This window comes from Pseudorasbora parva, chromosome 18 (genome assembly GCF_024679245.1).
Source record: "Pseudorasbora parva isolate DD20220531a chromosome 18, ASM2467924v1, whole genome shotgun sequence".
Lineage (NCBI taxonomy): Eukaryota > Metazoa > Chordata > Actinopteri > Cypriniformes > Gobionidae > Pseudorasbora > Pseudorasbora parva.
In genome coordinates this window covers 23,125,521-23,148,331 of record NC_090189.1, presented here as the reverse complement: position 1 = coordinate 23,148,331, position 22,811 = coordinate 23,125,521, and the positions used below count along the sequence as shown (strand labels likewise).

General features: G+C 37.3%; 1 protein-coding gene across 1 annotated transcript; it reads right to left on the bottom strand.

Annotated features, from left to right (window-relative positions):
* Positions 1–156: 156 nt before the first annotated feature.
* nf2b (NF2, moesin-ezrin-radixin like (MERLIN) tumor suppressor b) lies at positions 157–21,717 on the bottom strand. The gene is made up of 17 exons (XM_067423365.1): positions 21,392–21,717; positions 12,469–12,575; positions 12,259–12,384; positions 12,036–12,158; positions 11,805–11,888; positions 11,449–11,517; positions 11,281–11,363; positions 11,124–11,199; positions 6,436–6,573; positions 6,273–6,347; positions 6,089–6,202; positions 4,711–4,833; positions 4,236–4,453; positions 3,793–3,895; positions 3,563–3,702; positions 3,329–3,479; positions 157–2,123 (listed from the first exon to the last, which is right to left on the bottom strand). Exons 2-17 carry the CDS (start codon positions 12,556–12,558, stop codon positions 2,076–2,078), a joined length of 1,761 nt encoding a protein of 586 aa, XP_067279466.1. The 5' UTR covers positions 12,559–12,575; positions 21,392–21,717; the 3' UTR covers positions 157–2,075.
* Between the last annotated feature and the right edge of the window lie 1,094 nt (positions 21,718–22,811).

The following is a 22,811-nucleotide window of genomic DNA, read 5'->3' as shown; positions in this document are numbered from 1 at the left end:
CTAATTATAGAGCTACCTAGTGCATTTGAGTAGCAGTGCACAATTAGGACCATCCTGCTGAATTTGGCGTCTCCTCAATTCATCATCTCTGATCGTCCAAAAGCAGAAAAAAGTATAAAATCAATCCAAACACAGTAAGGTTCCAGCACTCCTGAAAAGCTTTTAAATGCATGTTTGCAGTTTATTTGTACATCATTAACAATTCACTGCACATGAGCTCGCTCTAAGTCCACATCCATTTGAACAATCCGTGTCTGAATCCATGGCACACATAATTAAACAAGCAGCTTGTGTTCTGAAAGGAAGTGAAAGCCATCCATGATGATTATGACATTATGAAATTCATGCCAAAAACTAATTCTTTATGTAGTGCAGCTGGATAAAGACAAACACAAACGACTAATAAAAAGATAAACTGGGCACTTAGTGGCATTCATTAAAACATGAACAATAGCCTTGTGAAGTCACTCTATACTTTATAAGACATCTCAAACCAGTTTGCACAGTCATGCTGATGATAACAGGAATGTCTTCCACTACTTAAACTAAGACTTAGCAATGCATGTAGTGTATTTAGAAAAGATATTGCTCCAAAACCTATTTTAAAGGGATAGTTCACCCAAAAGTCATAATTCACTAACACTCAAGTTGTTCCAAACCTGTATAAGTTGTGTTCTGCCGAACACAAATAAATATATATTGGAACACATTGACTACCAAAGTAGGGAAAAAAAATACTATGGTAGTCAATGGGTGCCGAAATCTGCTCTGTTACAAACATTCTTCCAAATATCTTCCTTTGTCCAGAATTTACATTTTAGAGTGAACCATCCCTTTAATGCATGAATTTTGCTGGTCTCTTATTGATGCAAAAATAGCATGCTGATAAATATACAATTAGCTGTAACATGAAGCATTACAACCCTAAAACTCCACTATCGTAACAATTCATCCCTTTATATATGAGAAGGTTAATTTGTCTCAAACCAACATTGCTGCAACAAATTAACCAACTTAATGAGCATTCAGAACATAAAAAATGAGTGCAAAATGTATGTGTCCTGTGTAATTGCATGCACTGCATTTTGAAACAAAGGACATTTTGACAAAAAAAAAAAACCTCATATTTGAAGGAAAATAACAAGATCAGAAATGTTACCCAGATGTAAATGTTCTGAAATGTCAACATGGCTCACAACCATAACATTAAGTCCAAGTGTCAGTTGATTTAGGAACAGAAAATGGCAGATAAACCCATAAACCTGACTGTGTAGCACTATATCAAAAACTGTCACAGATTTTAAAAACTGTGTGAGTCTCCAGCCAAAATGGATGAGAACAGCACATGTATAAACAGAGAGGCCATCAATCTACCTCTGTTCCTGATTATGATAAGAGTAGTTACAGCTGACGCGCTCACCAAGCAAGTTATACGACCAGTCATAACGTGAGAAAGAGTGCATCGGTAGAGAATCATCCAGCCCAATGAGTAGTGCAAGCCTTTTCAAAAGGCACTGGAGTGTACTGGAAAACATCAATCATCTACATATTCAAAAACACAGAAAAAAAGAGCACAATCCAAAGTTCAAAACATGCAATTACTTAAAAATCATTTGAAGTTGACTGATATTGTAGTTAAAGCCACTATCTGTGGCATGTGTAAAAGGCACCTAGTGTTAAACTGATGAAGAATTGAAGGATAATGTAATAGTAATACTTTTTAAGTCCTTGTATTTCTGGAGGAATTACAACCTTCTGTTCATTTCATTAATTAATCATTCTGAAGGCACTATCTGTATCTGAAATATCCCTTAATACCTTGCATTTCTGGCACATATTTTTGGCATGTGAACAAACAAACACAGTTTCATGTGCTTGAAAGCGCCAAACTGTTTGTGTTATTAGTAAAACATGACGAGGTGTACACAAAGCCAGACTGGCTGAAATATATTAATTTTAAAAGCACAGTATATGAGGTTTGGTGTACAGTTTTGGTGTACATGCATGCTTCAGTGAAAGCTGCAAACTGTTCCTCTAGATCCTCCTGCTCCTGAAACAGAGGCTGGATTGTTCTTTCACACTTCCTCGTAGAAGGCCATCTGAGCCATGTAGGCAGAATTTCTCTGCAACAGACACACACAGCAACATAAGAGCATTGTTACAAGTCTTTTTGGAAATGTGAACTATTTCATGAAAAGAATTGGGGAAAACTTTTCAGCCCATGTAAATTTTCAGCATAATTAGTCTTCAATCAAATGATCCTTCAGAAATCATTCTAATATGCTGCTTTGATGCTCAAGAAACAGTCCTTATTATCAGCAACATTGATAACACCTGTGATGCTTAAAATCAAATTTTCAAAAAATTAGGTAGACTTATTTCGGTGCCAAATACACTCTTTCAGGATTTAAATATGTTTTTTTCAGAGTATGGCCCTGTATGACGTCATAAGGGGGCGGAGTTCCTTGTATGGGCACTTCTCCCGGATGATCGTTCTCACTTTAACCCGAGCAAGAACAAAAGCTTCGCCAATCAACAAGCTTCATTCAGGTTACCGAAGCCGTCAGCAGTGCTGTCGTGTTGTTTTTAGACCACAAAATCAACAACGTCAATAAAGAAGTGTTTTTGGTTGTGAGGGGAAAATGTGTGTATCTGTTCTCGGTCATGAGTCGAAACCGTGGGGCGGTGAGTGAAACTTAATCAAATGTCTGTGTTTTGTTGGCAATAAAGAAAAACAACCCGAACGTATAGTGAATCGAAAGTTATCCAGGGTTAAGACGATGATGTATTGTGTGTGTGTGTGTGTGTGTCTCTTCAGTCTAGCCCACTGCACGCCTCCCCGAATTCGGCTGTTTCCGGAAAGAATTGGTACAGCGCATGTCTTTCATAAATATGCCAAAACTAAAGACTCTTTACTGTCACTTTTGTACGGAGCCTTGCACATGACATGCAGTAAAAAACTAAATTGTGCGCACAATTTACCATTTCATTCCCTCGATTTATAAATCGTGTGCACGTTTGAATAGTTTTGTTCCCTTGATTTATAAATAGTAAGCGAGTTTTACTATTTCGTTCCCTCGATTTGCTAAATCGTGCACATGATTTATAAATCGAGGGAAGGAATCAGTAAAACATGCGCACAGTTTATACATCGAGGGAACGAAATAGTAAATCGTGCACACTATTTACCTTTTTTTTCTTGCATGTCATGTGCGGGGCTCTGTACTTTTGTTCAATTTAATATGCGTTTGTTTGATTGGATATGCTGTATTTATGCCTATGTATATATGCCTATTTTCTTACAAATGATTTGCAATGAGTTTCTTACATTGCTGTGGGGAATATAATGAGGTTCAGCGTAACTCCTGAGGCTGTAGATTCCAGCCTGTTGCTGCTCTTCCAGCTTAAGGGATTCAATCTCTGATTTGAGCTCCTTCAGCTGGTCTTGAAGATGTTTGCTCTTCTCCATGTACTCTAGCCTGAGACACGCACAAGGAGACAGCAGCTTGAATTCAGCTTTATTTTTCAATACATTTCAGATATAACATGATCAAGTGCGTACCGTTCTCTCTCAATCTCCATCGAAAGTCTCTTCATATCAGAGTCTTTGAAGTCCATTCGGATGGAGCCGCCCATGTCTACAGCCACTTCTTGACTCTCTGGCCCAGGGGGTGGAGGAGGGCTGGAGTACGCTGCTATTAACTGAGCACATGACACAAATGACCTTTTTACAAAGCATAATGAGGAAAATAAATGGCAGAATACGTTTGATAGATGTCATTGAATAATTACAGGATATGTTGTTTTGGTAATTTCCAGGAGTTTCTGTTTTGCCCTCCGTTCTGCGTCTTTAGCTTCATTCAGATCCTGTTTCAGGTGGTCTGCCTCCTTCAGCCTGAGTGCCACAAATACATGAACAATTAAACTCCTTCAATTAAAAGGTGGTTCTGATTGATTAATCATAGCACAAAGTAGTCAAATATTTTACTATAATAACCGAATTTTTTTTAAATGTATTATTTTTTTGCGAGAAATTGAGCGCAACTTGAATAATTAATAGAAAACTTGAAACTATGTTAATCAAGAGAGAATAACTGAAGCCTTTGTTTTCATTCTAGTTAATATTAATATTTGTTAATTAAAAAGTGTTCATTAGCATGAAGTATCTTGAAGTATCAAGAATGATGAAATTTCACTGGTAGTGGTATCAACGACTGAAAACCGTAATGGCCCACCTCCTCTCTGATTGCTCAACAAGCTTAACCGCCAGTTGTTCTGCTTCTCTCATCTTCTGCTCCATCAGTCTCTTCTCTTCTTTGGTTTTGAGGGCTGTGACCTCCAGCCTCTGCCTTTCCTGTTCTGCCTCAGCTGCTTTGTGGGCCAGTAGTTTGGCCTCCTCCTCTGCGATCTGGGCTTTCTCCGCCAGTAGGTCTGCTGTCTCCTCGGAGCGCAGCTGTAGAGAGGGAGACTGATAAGAAAGACTTACGAGATCAAGCTCAAGGAGTCTCAGTCAGAGCATGGATGGAATTCTAATGGGAGTCCAGGACAATGGTTTAGACCTTAATACCTCTCCAGTTCATCTCAAATTTATGTCTGGACAACATTCTTTTATACTGCTGGTGCTCTGAGGACAATATATTACAAGCTGGGCAGGGAAAAGGGAGTAAACTATTTGGCATCACTCAATTTCAAGCTTAGCAAAACCCTCACAAGAGCTTCATTGGCCATTCGAGCCTCGTCCTGTAGCTGGAACAGACGACGCTCCATCTCTTCTTTTGCTCGCTCCGCTTCCTCCCTCATCTGCTTCTCCCGTGCAAGAATCTGACGCTCAACCTAAATATAACACAAAATAAGCCAATGTCAGAGATAATACAAGACAATTCATTTTTATATAAAGCTAAAAAAATGACAAATTCATTTTTAAAAATCTGTTTAATTCATTTATTCATATGAAAGCTGAATTTTCCGCATCATTACTCCAATCTTCAGTGTCACATGCGCCTTTAGAAATAATTCTAATAAGCTGATTTGGTGCTCAATAAACATGTCTTATTATTAGTTTAAATAAGGTTGTGCTGCGTAAAGGGTTAGTTCACCCAAAAATGAAATTGATGTCATTAATGACTCACCCTAATGTCGTTCCACACGCGTAAGACCTCCGTTCATCTTCTGAACACAGTTTAAGATATTTTATATTTAGTCCCAGAGCATATGCAGTCTATGCACACTGTACTGTCCATGTCCAGAAAGGGAATAAAAACATCAAAGTAGTCCATATGTGACATCAGTTATTTAGTTAGAATCTCTTGAAGCATTGAAAATACATTTTGGTCCAAAAATAACAAAAACTACGACTTTATTCAGCATTGTCTTCTCTTCCGTGTTCCTCAAATAAAGATTCAAACGGCCATAAATCAGTGAATCGATCAATGATTCGGATCGCCAATGTCACGGGATTTCAGCAGTTTTGATCGTGTGTCAAACTGCTAAAATCACGTGACATTGGCTTTTTGATATTAGTTTTTGATATTTTTGGACCAAAATGTATTTTCGATGCTTCAATAGATTCTAATTAACCAACTGATGTCACATATGGACTACTTTGTTGATGTTTTTATTCCCTTTCTGGACATAGACAGTAAAATGTGCATCGACGGAGGTCTTACGGGTGTGGAACGACATTAGGGTGAGTCATTAATGACATCAATTTTATTTTTGGGTGAACTAACCATTTAATCTTTCTTTGATGAACAGAAAGTTCAAAAGAAGTTCAATTTAAAATTGAAATATTAGTTTTATAAATGTCTTCACTGCAAGTTGATCAATTAGATGCGCCCTTACTGAACAAAAGTTACTGATCCCAAACTTTTGAATGGCAGCGTACTTTATCCTGCCTATACTGAAGCTCAACATTTATTGCATACGTTTATTCGTCAGGCCTCTGTTGTTTTAATGTTTATAGCTGTAATGTTCATTATATTGAATAAATGTTTGATTAGCATTAAATTAATACCGCACAGTTCTATTGTTAATGAAGAAGGTTAATGATAATAAACATTACACTAATGAATGGCATAAAATGACAGACCTTTTTCCTGGCCTTTTCCTCTTTGGCCTGAGCCTTCATCTGTTGCACTTCTATGGAATCCACCTTCCTCCTCCTCATGAACAGGTCATGGTTCCCAATGCACAACTGTAATATCTAATATATACAAAGGACATGAGCCACTATTTTGATAGACTATTACAGAACTATTTAAAAAGTAACTCACCAGTTTGTTAACTCTGAGCTGAGAGGAGTAGAATTTAAAAACTTCCTTTTTCTTGTCCAGTGGTTTGATAGTAAACTGAGAAGAGACATATAAGGTATGTTTGAACAATTATTTCGTCATCAATCAATTATGGATTGTGATTTATGTTCTTGGTTCTCCTAACCTCTTTCTCGCTGTATGAGATGTTTCGGATTCCACTCCAAGGAAAAGATTTGTTGGGGCTTAGCTTATTGTTGGGGCTGTAGATGTGAAGACCCTGAGCATCAACTCCAAGAAGCAGCTCTGTGTCCCTCTTATTTTGCTGTGTAACACCAAAGAAGTAGAGATTGGAATAGCTCACCCAAAAATTACAATTATCCCTCACCCACAAGCTATCCTAGATGTATATGTGACCCATCACGGAAACCAGGGACACAAGTCTGCAGCTCTACTTCGGAGCAAATTTAGAAAAAAGCATTTTTTAAAGTTTTAGTTGAAATCATGAAGAAGCCTCTCCGTATTTGAGATATCAGTATTGGTATATTTAAAAGTGTACATTTTGAGGTTGAAATCACCTTGTTTTGTCTGTGTGTATTTCCATACTGGGTTTTGTTATTGCTCCGCCCTCCAAGGGCTTGAAAATACCTTACGACCCCATTAGAAACAATCACCATACCATCAGAATAGGGCTTTAGTCTACATCATCCATCAAGCATCAGGTCAGAGCCAGAGGTCACTTTTTCATCGGAACTCGACTCTCTCATAAACATGTGTGCAAGCTGTTGCCGTATGCCAGTGATTTTAGTTTATAAAGTTTTAAATATGGATTTTTCTCTTACAAAAACCAATCGCTTCACTTCAGAAGGCATTACTTAATGGGATAGTTCACCCAAACATGAAAATTAGCCCATGATATACTCACCCTCAAGTCATCCTAGGTATATATGACTTTCTTCTTCCATTTTCATTTCAGTTATATTTAAAGCTACACTGTGTGATATTTTCCCCCATCTAGTGGTGAAAAGGTGTATGACCATCCAGTGAATAATAGTTTCTGTTCCTCTCAATTATGATTTCGTTTTAACTCCTACGGTGGCCCGTATTTAGTCCAAGATTAACATGACAATCCCCCTCTTCACATTCGACACCGTGCCATCAAGTGTTAAAACGCGAAAGGCAAAGCTTGAATTTATGGATATGTCCCTCTTTGGCTAATGTACTTTCAAGATGGAGCGGCAACATGGCAACCAGCATTTGAACCCCTCACCCGTATGTATTTTCAATGGCATATTATAAACTTACAAGAATACTTTATTACTTGAAAGAAGTAAATCTATATTAATGTGCACATATATTTTTGAAATAACTAAGTGTTTTTAGCTAAGATTAAACTAAAAAAGTTACACAGTGTAGCTTTAAAAAAAAGTCCTGGCTCTTCCAAGCTTTATGATGGCATTGACTTTATGTTTCATAAATCCATAAAAGTGCATCTATCCATTAGGTCTGTCAAGAGTTTTCACACCACGGTTATCGTGGCCAAAAGAATTCACAATATCAATATATCACAATATCTATAGAAACATTTGGGGGAAATGTTATCAGTCAACATATTTTTTTACTTTGTTTATTTAGTTGTTTTTTTTTACCTAACGAACATAACTGGATTACTGATCAACACAGGGCACATGCATCTTTGAAGCTCTCTATGAAATAACGAGAGAAAATATTGTCAAGTTCGACAATAATGATGAATAAATATTAACATCAAAACTGATACTTTAACCTGTTATCTTGTGTACCCGTATTTTAAGCTCTCATCCTATTGTTGCGCCGGAGCCAATGAAGTCATGTAAGAAAGTGCACTAATAATGTGCGCCTAGAACGGCCATAGATGTGGTATTAAGTAACATGGCACTGCGACCAACATAACATTTCACAGAGTTTAATGTAGCAATGTGGTCACTAAGTTCAATCATGTAATAGATTTAAACAAAAAAATCAAGTGCTATAAATTGGCCGTATTGGCCATGACTTGATTGCAAATAGAACCGTTTATATAAATATATGAACACAGAAAACCGCTGTTAACAGGTTAATGAAACATTTCCCATTACATGACTTGTAAAATAATCACAACTTACTTTCTGTAAAATGGTGTAACCCAAAAGTTGATGGATTTGGAGGTAAAAAGGTTAGTGGTGTTACCCCCTTTGCACTGACCATAGCCCGACACATTCTGCAGATTTGGTTGTTTAAGAATCTTTAATACTGGTTTAATACTAACTTTTTCCGGGTGTGGACAGAGCCTCTTACTCTCCCGCTCAGACAACATACGCTGTGTCTCACTTCATTTTATTTCGAAGACTGCATCTTCCAAAGGACACATCCTGTGAAGGATGCGGTATACGGCGTGTCCTCAATCCGAATTAAACGAGACGTCCTCCGTAGGACACACAGGCAGGAAGTATCATGTTGCTATGCCAACACGTTCACAGCCTCGTTGCCCTCTCACACCAGTTATATGAATGAAAATTATTTATAACTGGAAAATGACTATGAAATGTTTCTTGCCTTGACAGCAAAGTACCGTTCTAAACCTTGTTGACACAGGCAGCCTTCGAATGCGACCTCCAGAGCAGTAGATTTCAAACCTGTCCTGGAGCAACCCCAGCCCTGCACATTTTGTATGTCTCCCATATCAGATATACCCAATTTAGTTCTTGTAGTCTCTACTAACGAGTTGAATTAGGTGTGATAAATGAGGGAGACAAAATGTGCAGGGCTGGGTGCCTCCAGGACAGGTTTGAAAACCCCTGCTCTGGAGGACACAGCCTTCGAAATGAGACACAGCTATGGTTCTTCTCGGATTAGTTGCACACTGCGTTGTCTTCTTGTTTGACAGGTGTCAGCGTTAAGGTACAATACTTACACCTCACCTGCAGGTCAACCAGGTACTGGTGCTGGAGTATTTACATGTCGTTATCATAAGGGTCCTTTTCATTTTAAATATTGTGGTTATTGCTGGTATACTGTCAGACCCTAAATTAATACGATGTTGATTTTTCATGCTTTGAATATCACGATTATTGTCAATACCGGTATATTGGGACACCCCTACTATCCATCATATAACTGCTCCACACGGCTCTAGGGGGTTAAAGGGTTAATAATTAAAATGCAATTATTACTTACCCTCATGTTGTTCGGCACACATAAGACCTCCTTTCATCTTCGGAACACAGTGGCTCTACAGTACAGTGGCTCTACAATTATTTTATGAAGCGATGAGAATAGTTTTTGTGCACAAAAAAACTAAATAATGACATAGTAATGGCCAATTTCAAAACAAAGCATTGAACCCTTATGAATCAGCATATCGATTCATGATTCGGATCACCAATGTCACGTGATTTCAGCATTTTGACGGTTTGACACATGATCCAAATCATGATTCGATACGCTGATTCATAACGGTACGAAGCTTTGTTTTGAAATCGTCCATCTCTATATAAGTCGTTATTTAGTTTTTTTGCGCACAAATACTATTCTCGTCGCTTCATAAAATTATTGTAGAGCCACTGTAGTGAGATGGACTTTTAATGAAGTCTTTAGTGCCTTTTATGGGTCTTGAGAGAGGAAATGACATTGTGGTGTCAATGAAGGCCTGTCTGAGCCATCGGATTTCAACAAAAATATCTTCTTTTTATCTTACGGGTGTCGAACGACATGAGGGTAAGTAATTAATGACAGAATTTTCATTTTTGTGTGAACTAACCCTTTAATAAAGGCCTCCTGCACTTTGTATAAGAAAATATCCATATTTAAAACTTTATAGACTAAAATGACTAGCTTCCGACGGTCAGCGGTACGCAAGTTGACTTATGGCGAAAGAATATCCATGAGACGCATGCGTATTGATGAATGCAGAAGCACAGGGGATAGAGCAAAACGAAACACTGGTCATGAATTAGAAGTCTAAAATGAAAATTTTTATAGAGAAATGGCGGAGAATTTGATATAAGACGAGGAGCTTGAGTTTGTTGCCCAGCCCTATCCACGAAAGGTGTCAAAGCTTGCGATGCTCTTATACATCTCGTCAAGGGTTACTCTTTTAGCGCAAGTCAACTTGCATACCGCTGACTACCAGAAGCTAGTTATTTTAGTCTATAAAGTTTTAAATATGGAAATTTTTCTTACACAATCTCGCCACTTTGCTTCAGAAGAACTTTACTAATGCCACAGAGCTGTGTGGAGCAGTTACATGATGGATAGATGCACTTTTATGGACTTCAAAAATTAACCATCAAGTCAATGCCATTATAAAGGATTTTTTTTTATAAACTCTGATTGTATTCATATGAAAGAAGAATGTCATATAAACCTAGGATTACTAAATGACTAAAAACCTAGGATGAGTAAATCATGAGCTAAATTCCATTTTTGAGTTAAATATCCCTTTAACCCACCAGAGTAGTATGGCTTTCATTTATGATTGATGGGTGTGCTTTTTGGTGCTTCAAAAACAGTATTCAATGCCATTACAAAGCTAGGAATATTTTTTTAATAACTTTGATTGTATTCATCTGATTGAAGAAAGTCATATACACATAGGATGGCTTGGGGGTGAGTAAATTATGGGATTATTTTCATTTTTTTGTACTGAACTATTCAGTAAAATGTAAATAATCAATTTAGTGGTAACGACACATAATATCTATGGAATTATACCAAGAGGAAATTGTTCCTTCCAAGTGATTTTAAAGTCTGTTTTGAAAACCATTAATTTTCAAAATCCCAAATGTATTGTGGTTAGCTTTCTTCAAAGCAGTGTACACATGGAGAAATCTTTCAATAAAGGAAAACGAGACTTACTGTAATAGAAAAGTAGCTAACTCCATACATCTCTAGATCCTGTGCTATTTTTAGATATTCCATCTCAGCCTCGTCCCTGCAAAAACAAAATAAATGTATTATGTCTTTCATGTTGAAGACAGTTTACATCGATGCAACTGGATATGCACAGTCTTACCTTGTGATGCTTCTGTGTTCAGCATACCAAGCAGTTATCTTCTCTTCCCACATGTCAGGTGTCATCTGATACTGCATTAGCACCTGGAAAATAAAACGCATAGAAACACAAGTCATTTTAATGAATACAAACGCTGATTAATTCTCATATAGTACAGCCTTTACTCACTCTTTTGGGCAAGAGTTCATCTTGAGCTAAGAAACCTGGCTTGTGGAAGTTTGGATCATAGTCCCCATACTGCAGAAAGGAAGACAAAGAGGAAATATTTAATAAACACTACATATACATATACATATACATATATATATATATATATATATATATATATATATATATATATATATATATATATATATATATATATATATATATATATATATATTAATTATACAATATTATATATATATATATATATATATATATATATATATATATATTAATTATACAATATTATATATATATATATATATATATACACATACACACACACACCTCTTCCTGTTAACACTGATATGGAGACCTACCTTGGCTTGCACAGCATATGATGCTAAAAGAACAGAGGCTTCTGGAGAGCAAAAAATCTCCTCGTCTAATATTTGTTTTTTGACCTGAAACAAAAAAGGTGTCTTCATTTCAACTCAACTCAAAGAAAACAAGATTAATCATTGCAAAACACCAAAAGAGGATTCTGTACAGCAGAAAAGACCATCGTGGAGAGAAATTATGTCCAATTCACAAGAACAACTCCCACATACTTGTAAGAAGAAGAGGTGCTGAGTAATTTCCTGAACAAGCTCATCCTCCACTTTCTCAGGGAAGAATTTGGCAAGAAAATGAAATGTTATCGGAGAGTCCTTTGGAACTTCTTGATCCAATACCTAGATGAATTTAAAAATCCCAAAAACTTGTCAGGGTATTCCCATATTACTCTACATTACTTATAGTACCTATTCACACTGCACTGCCACCACATCTCACCCGTTTATCAGGCTTCAGCCAGGCATAGGTGTCTTTCACTGTGTATCGAAGGCCAAAGAACCACGTTTCTCTCAGACCGATGGTCCGGCACACCAGGTCAAACAAATCTTTCCCTTTCCATTTGACCTATAAGATAGGAGAAGACATAAAAACATGGTAAAACAGGCCACAGAATTAAAAACACAGGTGTGCATGTTCATATATGTTTACCTCACAACTGAACTCCATTTCAGCATCCATAGTGCTGACTTTGACTTTGAAAGTCTTTGGTTGCTTCTTTTTTAGACCCAAAATCGACATTGTGTCTTCTGAAGCACCTGCAAACAAAGATTTACTGTAAAATAGTCAAGTGAAATATATCCTCCAGAGACACAGGCAAAGACTTTTGTCCTCTGTGCAGAATATTATATATTTTCATTATATTTTACTGAGCCCATACATGTCAGTTTTAAGTCTGGATGTCCTGTAAAGAGATTCACTCATTTTCAGATACCAAATTTTGGAAGTTTCACCAGGACAACAATTCCTACTTGGTAAAATTACTGACATTGACTGAATGATCAAATTTAGCATTCTTATGGAAATATGATAATATTTTGTAATTATCATTTAAATATAATTTTCAAATGGTTTGTTGTAAATAAATATCTCAGGAAACGTTATGGGGTTAGAATATTTCCCGTACAAAACGAGGGCATCAATTTCATGCAGGGACTGGTCATATAATTAGAATATCATCCAAAAAAGTTGATTTATTACACTAATTCCATTCAAAAAGTGAAACTTGTATATTCTATTCATTCATTACACACAGACTGATATATTTCAAATATTTATTTCTTTTCGTTTTCATGATTATAACTAAGGAAAATCCCAAATTCAGTACCTCAGAAATTTAGAATACTTAAGACCAATACGAAGAAAGGATTTTTAGAAATGGCCAACTGAAAAAACAATAAATAATGGCCAACCAAATGGCCAACCAAAAACAATAAATAAAATGGATGAAAACTGCAACGGATGATTGTGTTTTAGGAGCATATTAGGGGCGGCAGGGTTCACAAATCCCACGGTTTGTTTCGCATCACGGTTTTAGGGTCATGGTTTTCCGTTCTGTACGGTTCTTGTTTTTTTTTTCTTTTAATCCAGAAATATGCTTCAGCATATGATATATTAATTATCCACAATTTAGGATACAGTATTATTTTTTGTTTTGTTATATCATAGCCTAATGATGCACAAACAGAACTTGACCATCTCTGAGGAAATTGATATTTTGATACAGCAAGAGAGAAGACATTGACATGCTTTTCATTTATTTGGCAAAAAAAAGGAGAATGTGTATTGCTATCTCTACAGGAACTTATGTGCCTTTTAGCACACAAAGATTAAACTGAAGAATTAACTTGTGTTTATCAAACTTCAGTGTAGCTTTAAGCCTTGTTTATACACGACGCGGCAAAAATGACGTTGACACGGAGTGCGCGAGACCCCATTTGGCTTGGCGTTGTGCACGTCAAATTTCGTGCGGCTCTGCAACCGAAGAGCCATGAGTTCCAGACGAAGAGAATGACGTCTCATCACGCCACACCCCGTCTGCACGTCGAGTATAAACACCTCCCAAAACTGATGAGGCACTGACGAGGCACTTTTAGAGTCTGTGATTCTGTATGACAGTATCCACACCGTTGTGGTGACTGACAGTTGCACATTGGATTCCACCGCGCTGTGCCGTGCCGAGGCACAGCTCATGTAAAGTTGTTAATTCCACGAATAACTGCAACTGCAGTTTTCAAACAGAGATAGCAACAAAGAGGAAAAACTACAGACTGCAGCTTTTAGTTAAAAAAATAAAGTATATAAATACATATAAATACATAGAATATGTATTATTTATTAAATTATTGCATGCATTATCATGAGTGCAGGATCTGGCCTAGCATCCTGATCTAAAAAGAATTTAGACATCCACCAATTGCACAAGTTCTCCAACTTAAAAGATGAGAGGCCTGTAATTTTCATCATAGGTAAACTTCAACTATAAAAAATCCAGAAAATCACATTGCCTGATTTGTAAAGAATTTTTTTGCAAATTATGGTGGAAAATAATCTCAATGTTGTTATACCCTTTGTTGGCAATGACAGAGGTCAAACGTTTTCTGTAAGTAGCCACAAGTTTTTAACACACTGTTGCTGGTAGTTTGGCCCATTCCTACATGCAGATATTCTCTAGAACAGTGATGTTTTGGGGCTGTCGCTGAAAACTCCCTCTTAAGATTTTCTATGGGGTAGAGATCTGGAGACCGGCTAGGCCACTCCAGGACCTTCAAATGCTTCTTACGAAGCCTATCATTCATTGCCCATGCGGTGTGTTTGGGATCATGGGACCCAGCCACATTTCATCTTCAATGCCCTTGCTGATGGAAGGTTGCCTAGAAATCTAGATGCACCCTAGCGGCAGGAAATCTAATCTGCCGCGAGTAACGTCTAGCAACTCTCAATTCACGTCTGAGCTGTAAAAACTAAACTCTGGTCAGGCCAATCACATCATGTAGAGTCGGTGGGCGGGACTTAACATAATGACAACCGAGTTGCACTTGTGTGCTACTAGTAAACAGAACACAGAAGCTGATGAATGGCGGTCTTTCGAATCAGCTTTGAGCGCAACTCTGGAAGATTTGGAGTTAAGCTTTTCTCTGAGAAAAGAATGGCACTGAAATCATTCTTAAAAAGGGAAGATGTGTTCAGAGTTTTGCCGAACGGATACGGCAAAAGTTTAATCTTCACGTTTACTAGCTTCAACTAGCTCCGCTTCACGTTGCTGAGTTTGATTGTAGCACTATCCAATTGCGTGCAGACGGAGTTTGAAAGACAACCATTTATCCCGCCCCTCGGATTGAGCCCTGTCAATGGTGTGTTTCCATACCAAACATCTTGATGTGGGTCTGGCTTGTCAGGCTAGATGGGAAGGAGGTTTTTACTCAAAATATCATGATACATGGCCCCGTTCCTTCTTTCCTTTACACGGATCAGTCATCATGGTCCCTTTGCAGAAAAACAGCCCCAAACCATGATGTTTCCACACCCATGCTTCACAGTAGGTATGGTGCAACTCAGCATTCTTTCTCCTCCAAACACAACAAGTTGAGTTTTTAACAAAAAGTGATATTTTGGTTTCATCTGACCACATGACATTCTTCCAATCCTCTTCTGGATCATCCAAATGCTCTCTAGCAAACTGGACATGTACTGTCTTAAGCAGAGGGACACGTCTGGCACCGCAGGATTTGAGTCCATGGCAGCTTTGCTCACTATTCTTGAGATCATTTTGACCCCAAGCAGTTAGATCTTGCGTGGAGCCCCAGATCGAGGGAGATTATCAGTCTTCCATTTTCTAATAATTGCTCCCACATACCATGTGATTTTCTGGATTTGTTTTTCCTTCTGTTTCTCATAATTCAAGTGTGCCAATGATGAAAATTACAGGCCTTTACAGTGCTCTACACAGTGAGCATTTTAGGCGCATTTGCACCTGAAAATTACCACGTGCGACTGTGAAAAAATATTTAGGCGCACCGGTAGTAAGTGACGCGATCAATTAGACGCGATTGAATAGAGACAATCAGAATTAAAACTAAAACTACCCAAGTACATCAACACTGAGAAACTGTTAAGCTACGTTTCCTACTGCAATCAACTGCTTTTCATGCCTTCAGTCAGCAGAGTAAGTGCAAAATGTGTATGACGGACTATACTTCAAACAAAGATTGTTTACAATGTGAAACAGGTATGACAACGCAGCCATGCGCACTTAAGTCTGATTTATACTTCTGCGTTGGACCTATGCGGTATCCTCTATGCTGCAATTTACGCATTGGTTTTCATTTATACTTCTGCGTTGTTGTCCGTGTCAATATGCAATTACACTTCCAGACCGCTAGTGGACAGTGTCCACAGGCATGTTGATTGTAACTCCCAGTATGAAGGCAAAAGCAGAAAAAGTGACTTGTTTACACTGTCATTGCATGCACCTGAAGTATCAGCAGTGATGGCGGCAGATAGCGGCAGATAGCGGCTTTTCTTGCACCTTGAGTTGTTGTATGTAATACAAATTAAGCATCTCTAGTTGATTTAAAGTAACATAAGAGGTGATCTGGCACTGGAATGCATTTGTGAAATCATGCAGAGTGCTCTTGGCCGCTGCTTTCAGTATCGATGGCTCATGCACTGACTAGCGCTTCAATCGATTGCTGTTGCAGAGACAAAATGTAACGCACCCATTGTGATGTTGTGTCCCTGTTCTTGATATATAGTTTTTATGATATCTTGATAAATAAATAAACTATACACAGTGGATCTATGCATTTATTCACTAACATAAAGAATCTCTGCACTAAAAAATATTGTTATATAGCAGATATAGGATGAAACTATCAACTCTGGACACACAAAGTCCAATCAAAGATTTATTTATTCATAGACCTGAGGGAGGGGTTCTGGCAGACCAATCATGGCCCTTGCGGTCCACAATTGACACATAGTTACATTTTTGGAGAGGTGCACGTAGGGATGAGTATCGTTACGATTTTAACGGTATTACGGTACTGCTTATCGGTCCGGTACTTTAACGGTATTCTTATCAGTACTTTTTGAGATTTTATATATATATACAATATACACACACACACACACACACAATATTATATATATATATATATATATATATATATATATATATATATATATATATATATATATATATATATATATATACACAATTAACCTCCTTAACACAGATGTGCAGATCTATAGGCGACTGCTAATAGGCAGATGCACAACATTTTTTCCCGACTATATCCATAATAACTACGTCCATTTTAGACACAAACTGTGTTGTGTTTAAGAGGCTCTCCAAGCCGGTCATTTTGACATAGATGTTTGTGAACATTTGATCGTTTAGATGCGAGTGTGAAACCGAAAGTGTAATTTGCTCGTCTCGGGCAGTTTCGGAGCTAGCGCCAACTTGGGAACAATCTTGCGCACATTATTTGTGCTTTTACTCGCTTTTTTTATTATTAAACGCCTCCCACAATTTACCAACAGTAGCTAGACTGTATTTTACAACAATCACTGATCGTGCTGATTCTGTCATTGAGTTTTATGGAGAAATGACAGCGTAGGCTAATGCTGCAAAGGGAATTAAGTTGCGCTAGACATAAATATTATTATTAGAATCTTTGGAAGCCAAAATCTAAAATAAAATCCGACTATCACAGATCTAAAGTGTAACCAGGCTATGTTTGAATGTTTAGTTCTGTCCTCAGCTCTTGGCTCTCTCTCTTTCTCTCTCTCTCTCTCTCTCTCTCTCTAAAAGCTTATCGACACAACGGTGTCTTATCTTTCAAAATTCACCCCCGGTTTTTATTATTTAATACCGGTTTTCGGTACCCATCCCTAGGTGCGCATCAGGGTACAGCAAAGGGTACGGCGTATGTAACGCGTGCACTTAGCAGAAGGTACAGCAGAAGCAGAAGTATAAATTGGGCTTTACTAGACATCTAACGTGGATGATTTGCACCCAAATCAAAATTAACTGGAAATACCACAGAAATTAACTAATGCTTGGGACATAAATGCCACCAAAAACGAATTTATTAATAATACATTTAAAAATCCCTTGAGTTCTTGATTTTAAATCTATACTAAATGTATAATAAACAAGTATATGATGAATCCATTTCCAAACAGTGTTGTTGTCTTATCCTGAATAACTACAGTAAACCTATAATAAGTATTTATATTCTGACAACCGGTATTTTATTCCGGTTCGTCGAAGGCTAAGCACTGCAGAGGAGCACAGTCCCTGCGCGACTCGCCATAGATACAAACAGAGAGAAGTAGATCCGGCTACAAGGTTCTTCCACACAAGACGCATGCAGTTCTGTTTATTAAAGGACAACTCCGGCGAATTTTTAAGTTTATCTTGATCGTTATACCTTGGTGAGTACAGTCTATAGAAAAAAAACGAACCAGATTAATGCTTGCAACAGAACACGGAGCTGTTAGAGTTAATGCCCAGAGCCCCCACTCAGCTAAAACAGCAGCTATGGGGGCATAAACGTAAAGGGTGTCTTTGTGCCTCTTACACAAAATGCAATTAGAATGTCTGTCCAACGTGAACAGGGCCCTTACATGACAACGAGATGCGTTTAGCCAATTAGCCATTCTTTAAATTCACCTGCTTTAGACGGCTAGCTGTAGTCTCGCACTGAAGTCCCATGGGAAAAAAGGCAAATAGTCCAGTTGGGAGGAGCGTTGTGTGTATGAAGAGTAATCTCATTGCTCAGCTCATTGGCTCGTCAGTTCTCCGTATCGAACGTCTCCAAAATAAATGGTTTTTGATTCTGTACTGCTGATCCGAGAACCACTGTACGTTCACTGCATGCTCAGCTGCTTGTGAGTTCATCAGTTCTCTCAGCAAAACATGTCTCAGTTCAGTGAACAGTTGGAGTTACAAAATATAATTCCAGATATTCGTTTATTTCTAGTCGGAGGGACTGTCACTCATGTCAGAAAGTTAGCAACTAAAGTAACTTGTGGGATCAGCGCTGATGTGAGACGCAACTGTTTAGAACGTTTCAGTCCTATTTAGTGAACTGGTTCGACCGGTTCACTAAAAAGAACCGGTTAAAAAGAACGATTTGTTCGTGAACCGGACATCACTAATCACAAGAGTGATGATCCGATTGGGCTCACAAGTGAAGAAGAAATGGTTTCCGTTTGTGCCTTTCCGAACTGTGGCAACAGAATGCGAAAATTTGCAGCGAACGCTTTGACAAGGACGACTAGCTTACACAGACACAACAGCGATGCCATTCCGTGGTCGAAGACGGGTGCAACCACTGTGGATGTAATGTACAGGTCTTTCTCAAAAAATTAGCATATTGTGATAAAGTTCATTATTTTCCATAATGATAAAAATTAAACTTTCATATATTTTAGATTCATTGCACACCAACTGAAATATTTCAGGTCTTTTATTGTTTTAATACTGATGATTTTGGCATAGCATATCATTAAAAGGTTCTCTAAACGAGCTATTAACCTAATCAACTAATTAACTCTAAACACCTGCAAAAGATTCCTGAGGCTTTTAAAAACTCCCAGCCTGGTTCATTACTCAAAACCGCAATCATGGGTAAGACTGCCGACCCGACCCTGTCCAGAAGGCCATCATTGACACCCTCAAGCGAGAGGGTAAGACACAGAAAGAAATTTCTGAACGAATAGGCTGTTCCCAGAGTGCTGTATCAAGGCACCTCAGTGGGAAGCCTGTGGGAAGGATAAAGTGTGGCAAAAAACGCTGCACAACAATAAGAGGTGACCAGACCCGGTCGGAATTATTTGAGATAGGAATTTTGGGTTTTCATGAGCTGTATGCCAAAATCATCAGTATTAAAACAATAAAAGACCTGAAATATTTCAGTTGGTGTGCAATGAATCTAAAATATATGAAAGTAAAAAATGTATCATTACATTATGGAAAATAATGAACTTTATCACAATATGCTATTTTTTTGAGTAGGACCTGTATGTTAACTTTATTTATCCTTCCATTTGGGCACACATGACTTGAGGAAAGATGTGCATTAATAAAATAATCATGCTTGACACACAACGCTCTTCTCGTTGTCATGTAAGGGCCCTGTTTATGTTCGACAGACATTTTAATTACATTTTATGTCTGTTAAGAGGCACAAATACACCCTTTATTTATGCCCCCAAAGCTGCCGTTTTAGCTGAGTGGGGGCTCTGGGCATTAACTGTAACAGCTCTGTGTTGCAAGGACCAAACCGGTTAGTTTTTTTCTCTCTATAGACTGTACTCACAACATTATAATGATAACTGCCCGGAGTTGTCCTTTAAGCGCCAGAGCGCCAAAAGTTATGAATTGCTATTGATCCCAATATCGGCAGGATTGCAAATGTGATACTGATCTTGTACAAAAGTCCAATTGACAAGTTAATATTAAGTAACAATGTTTTAGCCACCAAACGGTCTATTTCGTGACAATCAATGCCACACCAAAACTGATGCACATCTCCAAGTGATTCGATTAAAATTAATCTGAAAGATTGGATTAATGACTCACACGTTAAGACTTGCCGCCACCTACTGGCGGTTGACTTTGCATGGACTTTTTATTTAAAATATCAAACTTTTAAAGTTTAATTTGTACATATTTCTAAATTCAAAAACTTATATTTAAAATATTCATACAACATTATTTACCCATGAGCTGCATTAGGCACTTACGTTAATGTGTCTAAATCCCTCTTCAGATAGAGCTTCTGTGCCACTTCTGCAATGCAACAGATCTTTTGATGATCTTATTTGATTGGGAACTCTGATTGTGTCTAATTGTTCTAACGGAATTTATTGTTTAAATTAACATTTTAAAAACATTTCTATTTTAATTGTTAGAGTTATTTAATAAGATTAGAAAACATTGCTCTTATAATGGTAAAAATGCCCCTGGACATTAATTTAAAAGGACAACTATATCGTCCTAATGCGAAAGTTAATTAGATAATTGGAATGTGTGTTATTGATCAGAAAGTGCTCCTAAGTGTTTTACTGTGCTCCTAATTTTTTTTAAATTTGGAGCACAAGTTCTCCTCAAGAAAAATGTAAGCGTAGAGCCCTGCTTTACAAGTCTTTTTAAGTGGAAGAACTTGCTCAATTGGCGGCTGACTAAATACTTATTTGCCTCACTGTACACTAGTGCTAACTTACAAAAGGCAGATGCAAAGAAACCGCAGGTACGTTACGTCGCAAACATACTAATAAGTTGCTTATAACATACAATACTATGCCGATTAACTAACGTTACTTTTATTCATTTTCACGGAACATGTTATTATTATTATTCACCCTTTTGTGAGTAAGATCTTACAGTCTGCCATGTTATAGCGAGCTAGCATGAATGATAGTTTGTTCCTGATTAAATCCTGGCGTAAAAAGTGATTTTCTACGTGTGCATCAGCGCAATGTCATTTTGAACAGCAAAGAAACCATTTGCGAACGTTTTTAAAGATGTAGGAATGAAACCAGCTAAAAAACATTCAATTACCTTGAATAGGATATGTGTTGAAACAGGCCCGATCCACGGCTTGGAGTTTCCAGTCTCTCCGCTAAACCACAACAATGCAAACCGGATTTAGTTCGTTCCCCTACATGGAAATCACTATAAACGATCCAGAAAGTTTATAAAACTCTTAAAAATCGTCCATTTTCTTATTGAACCATAAGCTGGGAGGTCGTGGAATATAAATCTGATGTTATCTTGAGTAGAATGTGTTGGATAGGGGAGTTAGCAGCACTTTGTTGTTGATTCTCTTTGCCGCCCTCTACCGGTAACGTTACCCGTAGAACACCAGTTTAAGGAGTTTGTAATATACTTTCAATAAAATAATAATAATAATAATAATAATAATACTCTTGATAATACACTACCGGTCAAAAGATTTAGAATGGTAAGATGTTTAATGTTTTTAAAGAAGTCTCTTCTGTTCACCAAGGCTGCATGTTATTAGAAATACAAAAAAAAAAAGAAATGTATTAAAATATAAAATTACTTTTTTTCTATTTGAATACATTTTAAAATGTCATTTATTCCTGTGATGCAAAGCTGAATTTTGAGCATCATTACTTCAGTCTTCAATGTCACATGATCCTTCAGAAAATTATTCTAATATGACGATGTAGGCTAGGCTACTGCTCAAGAAACATTTATGATTATTATCAATGTTGAAACAGTTATGTACAATTTTTTTTTTTAGGATTCTTTGATGAATAGAAATTTCAAAAGAACAGCATTTTTCTGAAATAAAAAGCATACTACCATTGTCTACTAAATGTTTTGGGTCAGTAAAATGTTTATTTTATTTATTTTTTGGGGGAAAGAACTTAAGATAAAATAGCCTATATCAGAACAATATTTGTGAAATTAGATATTATATAGTATTTTCACTGTTTTGTTTATTATGGTAGGCCCTATCTGCATTATAATGAGAAGATGGATCCTACAACACTTACATATTACATATTTAATATACATATATAATTCATGAACATATGTAGTTAATTGTGGCATTTAATCTGCCTAATTTTAATGAATACGTACAAGAGCTTGTTTGACTACGCGAAAGGATCTGTATTGCTCGTTTGATTTCGCGGAAGCATCTCTGGAGTACTTTGATCCGCGGAAGGATACAGATCAAAGGACTTCGCGAGTTTCACCGAGAGAGAGGCTGCAGCAGCAGCAATTTTGAGGATGCAGTTCACGCGTCAGGTAAGTGTTAATGATTAAATTACAGACAAATATGTCGAACATATTAGGCTTGTGTGGATATTTAACGTTAGAAGTGAAGTAAGAAGTAAATTAGAAGTAAATATATCCAAGGGAAATAGGGATTATTTAGGCCTAAGTGATGTCTACGTACGTCAAGGTCTCCTCATCGAATAAATTATTTACGTTACGTTAATGTGGT

What these genes read in the sequence shown, in the direction of transcription:
- nf2b (XM_067423365.1), bottom strand. Translation starts at nt 12,558, where the DNA reads ATGTCGATTTTGGGTCTAAAAAAGAAGCAACCAAAGACTTTCAAAGTC. An exon ending in CATATGCTGTGCAAGCCAAG is followed by an intron (nt 11,518 to 11,804) that starts GTAGGTCTCCAT and finishes TCCTTTCTGCAG; the next exon opens with TATGGGGACTATGATCCAAA. An exon ending in GAACACAGAAGCATCACAAG is followed by an intron (nt 11,200 to 11,280) that starts GTAAGACTGTGC and finishes TTGTTTTTGCAG; the next exon opens with GGACGAGGCTGAGATGGAAT.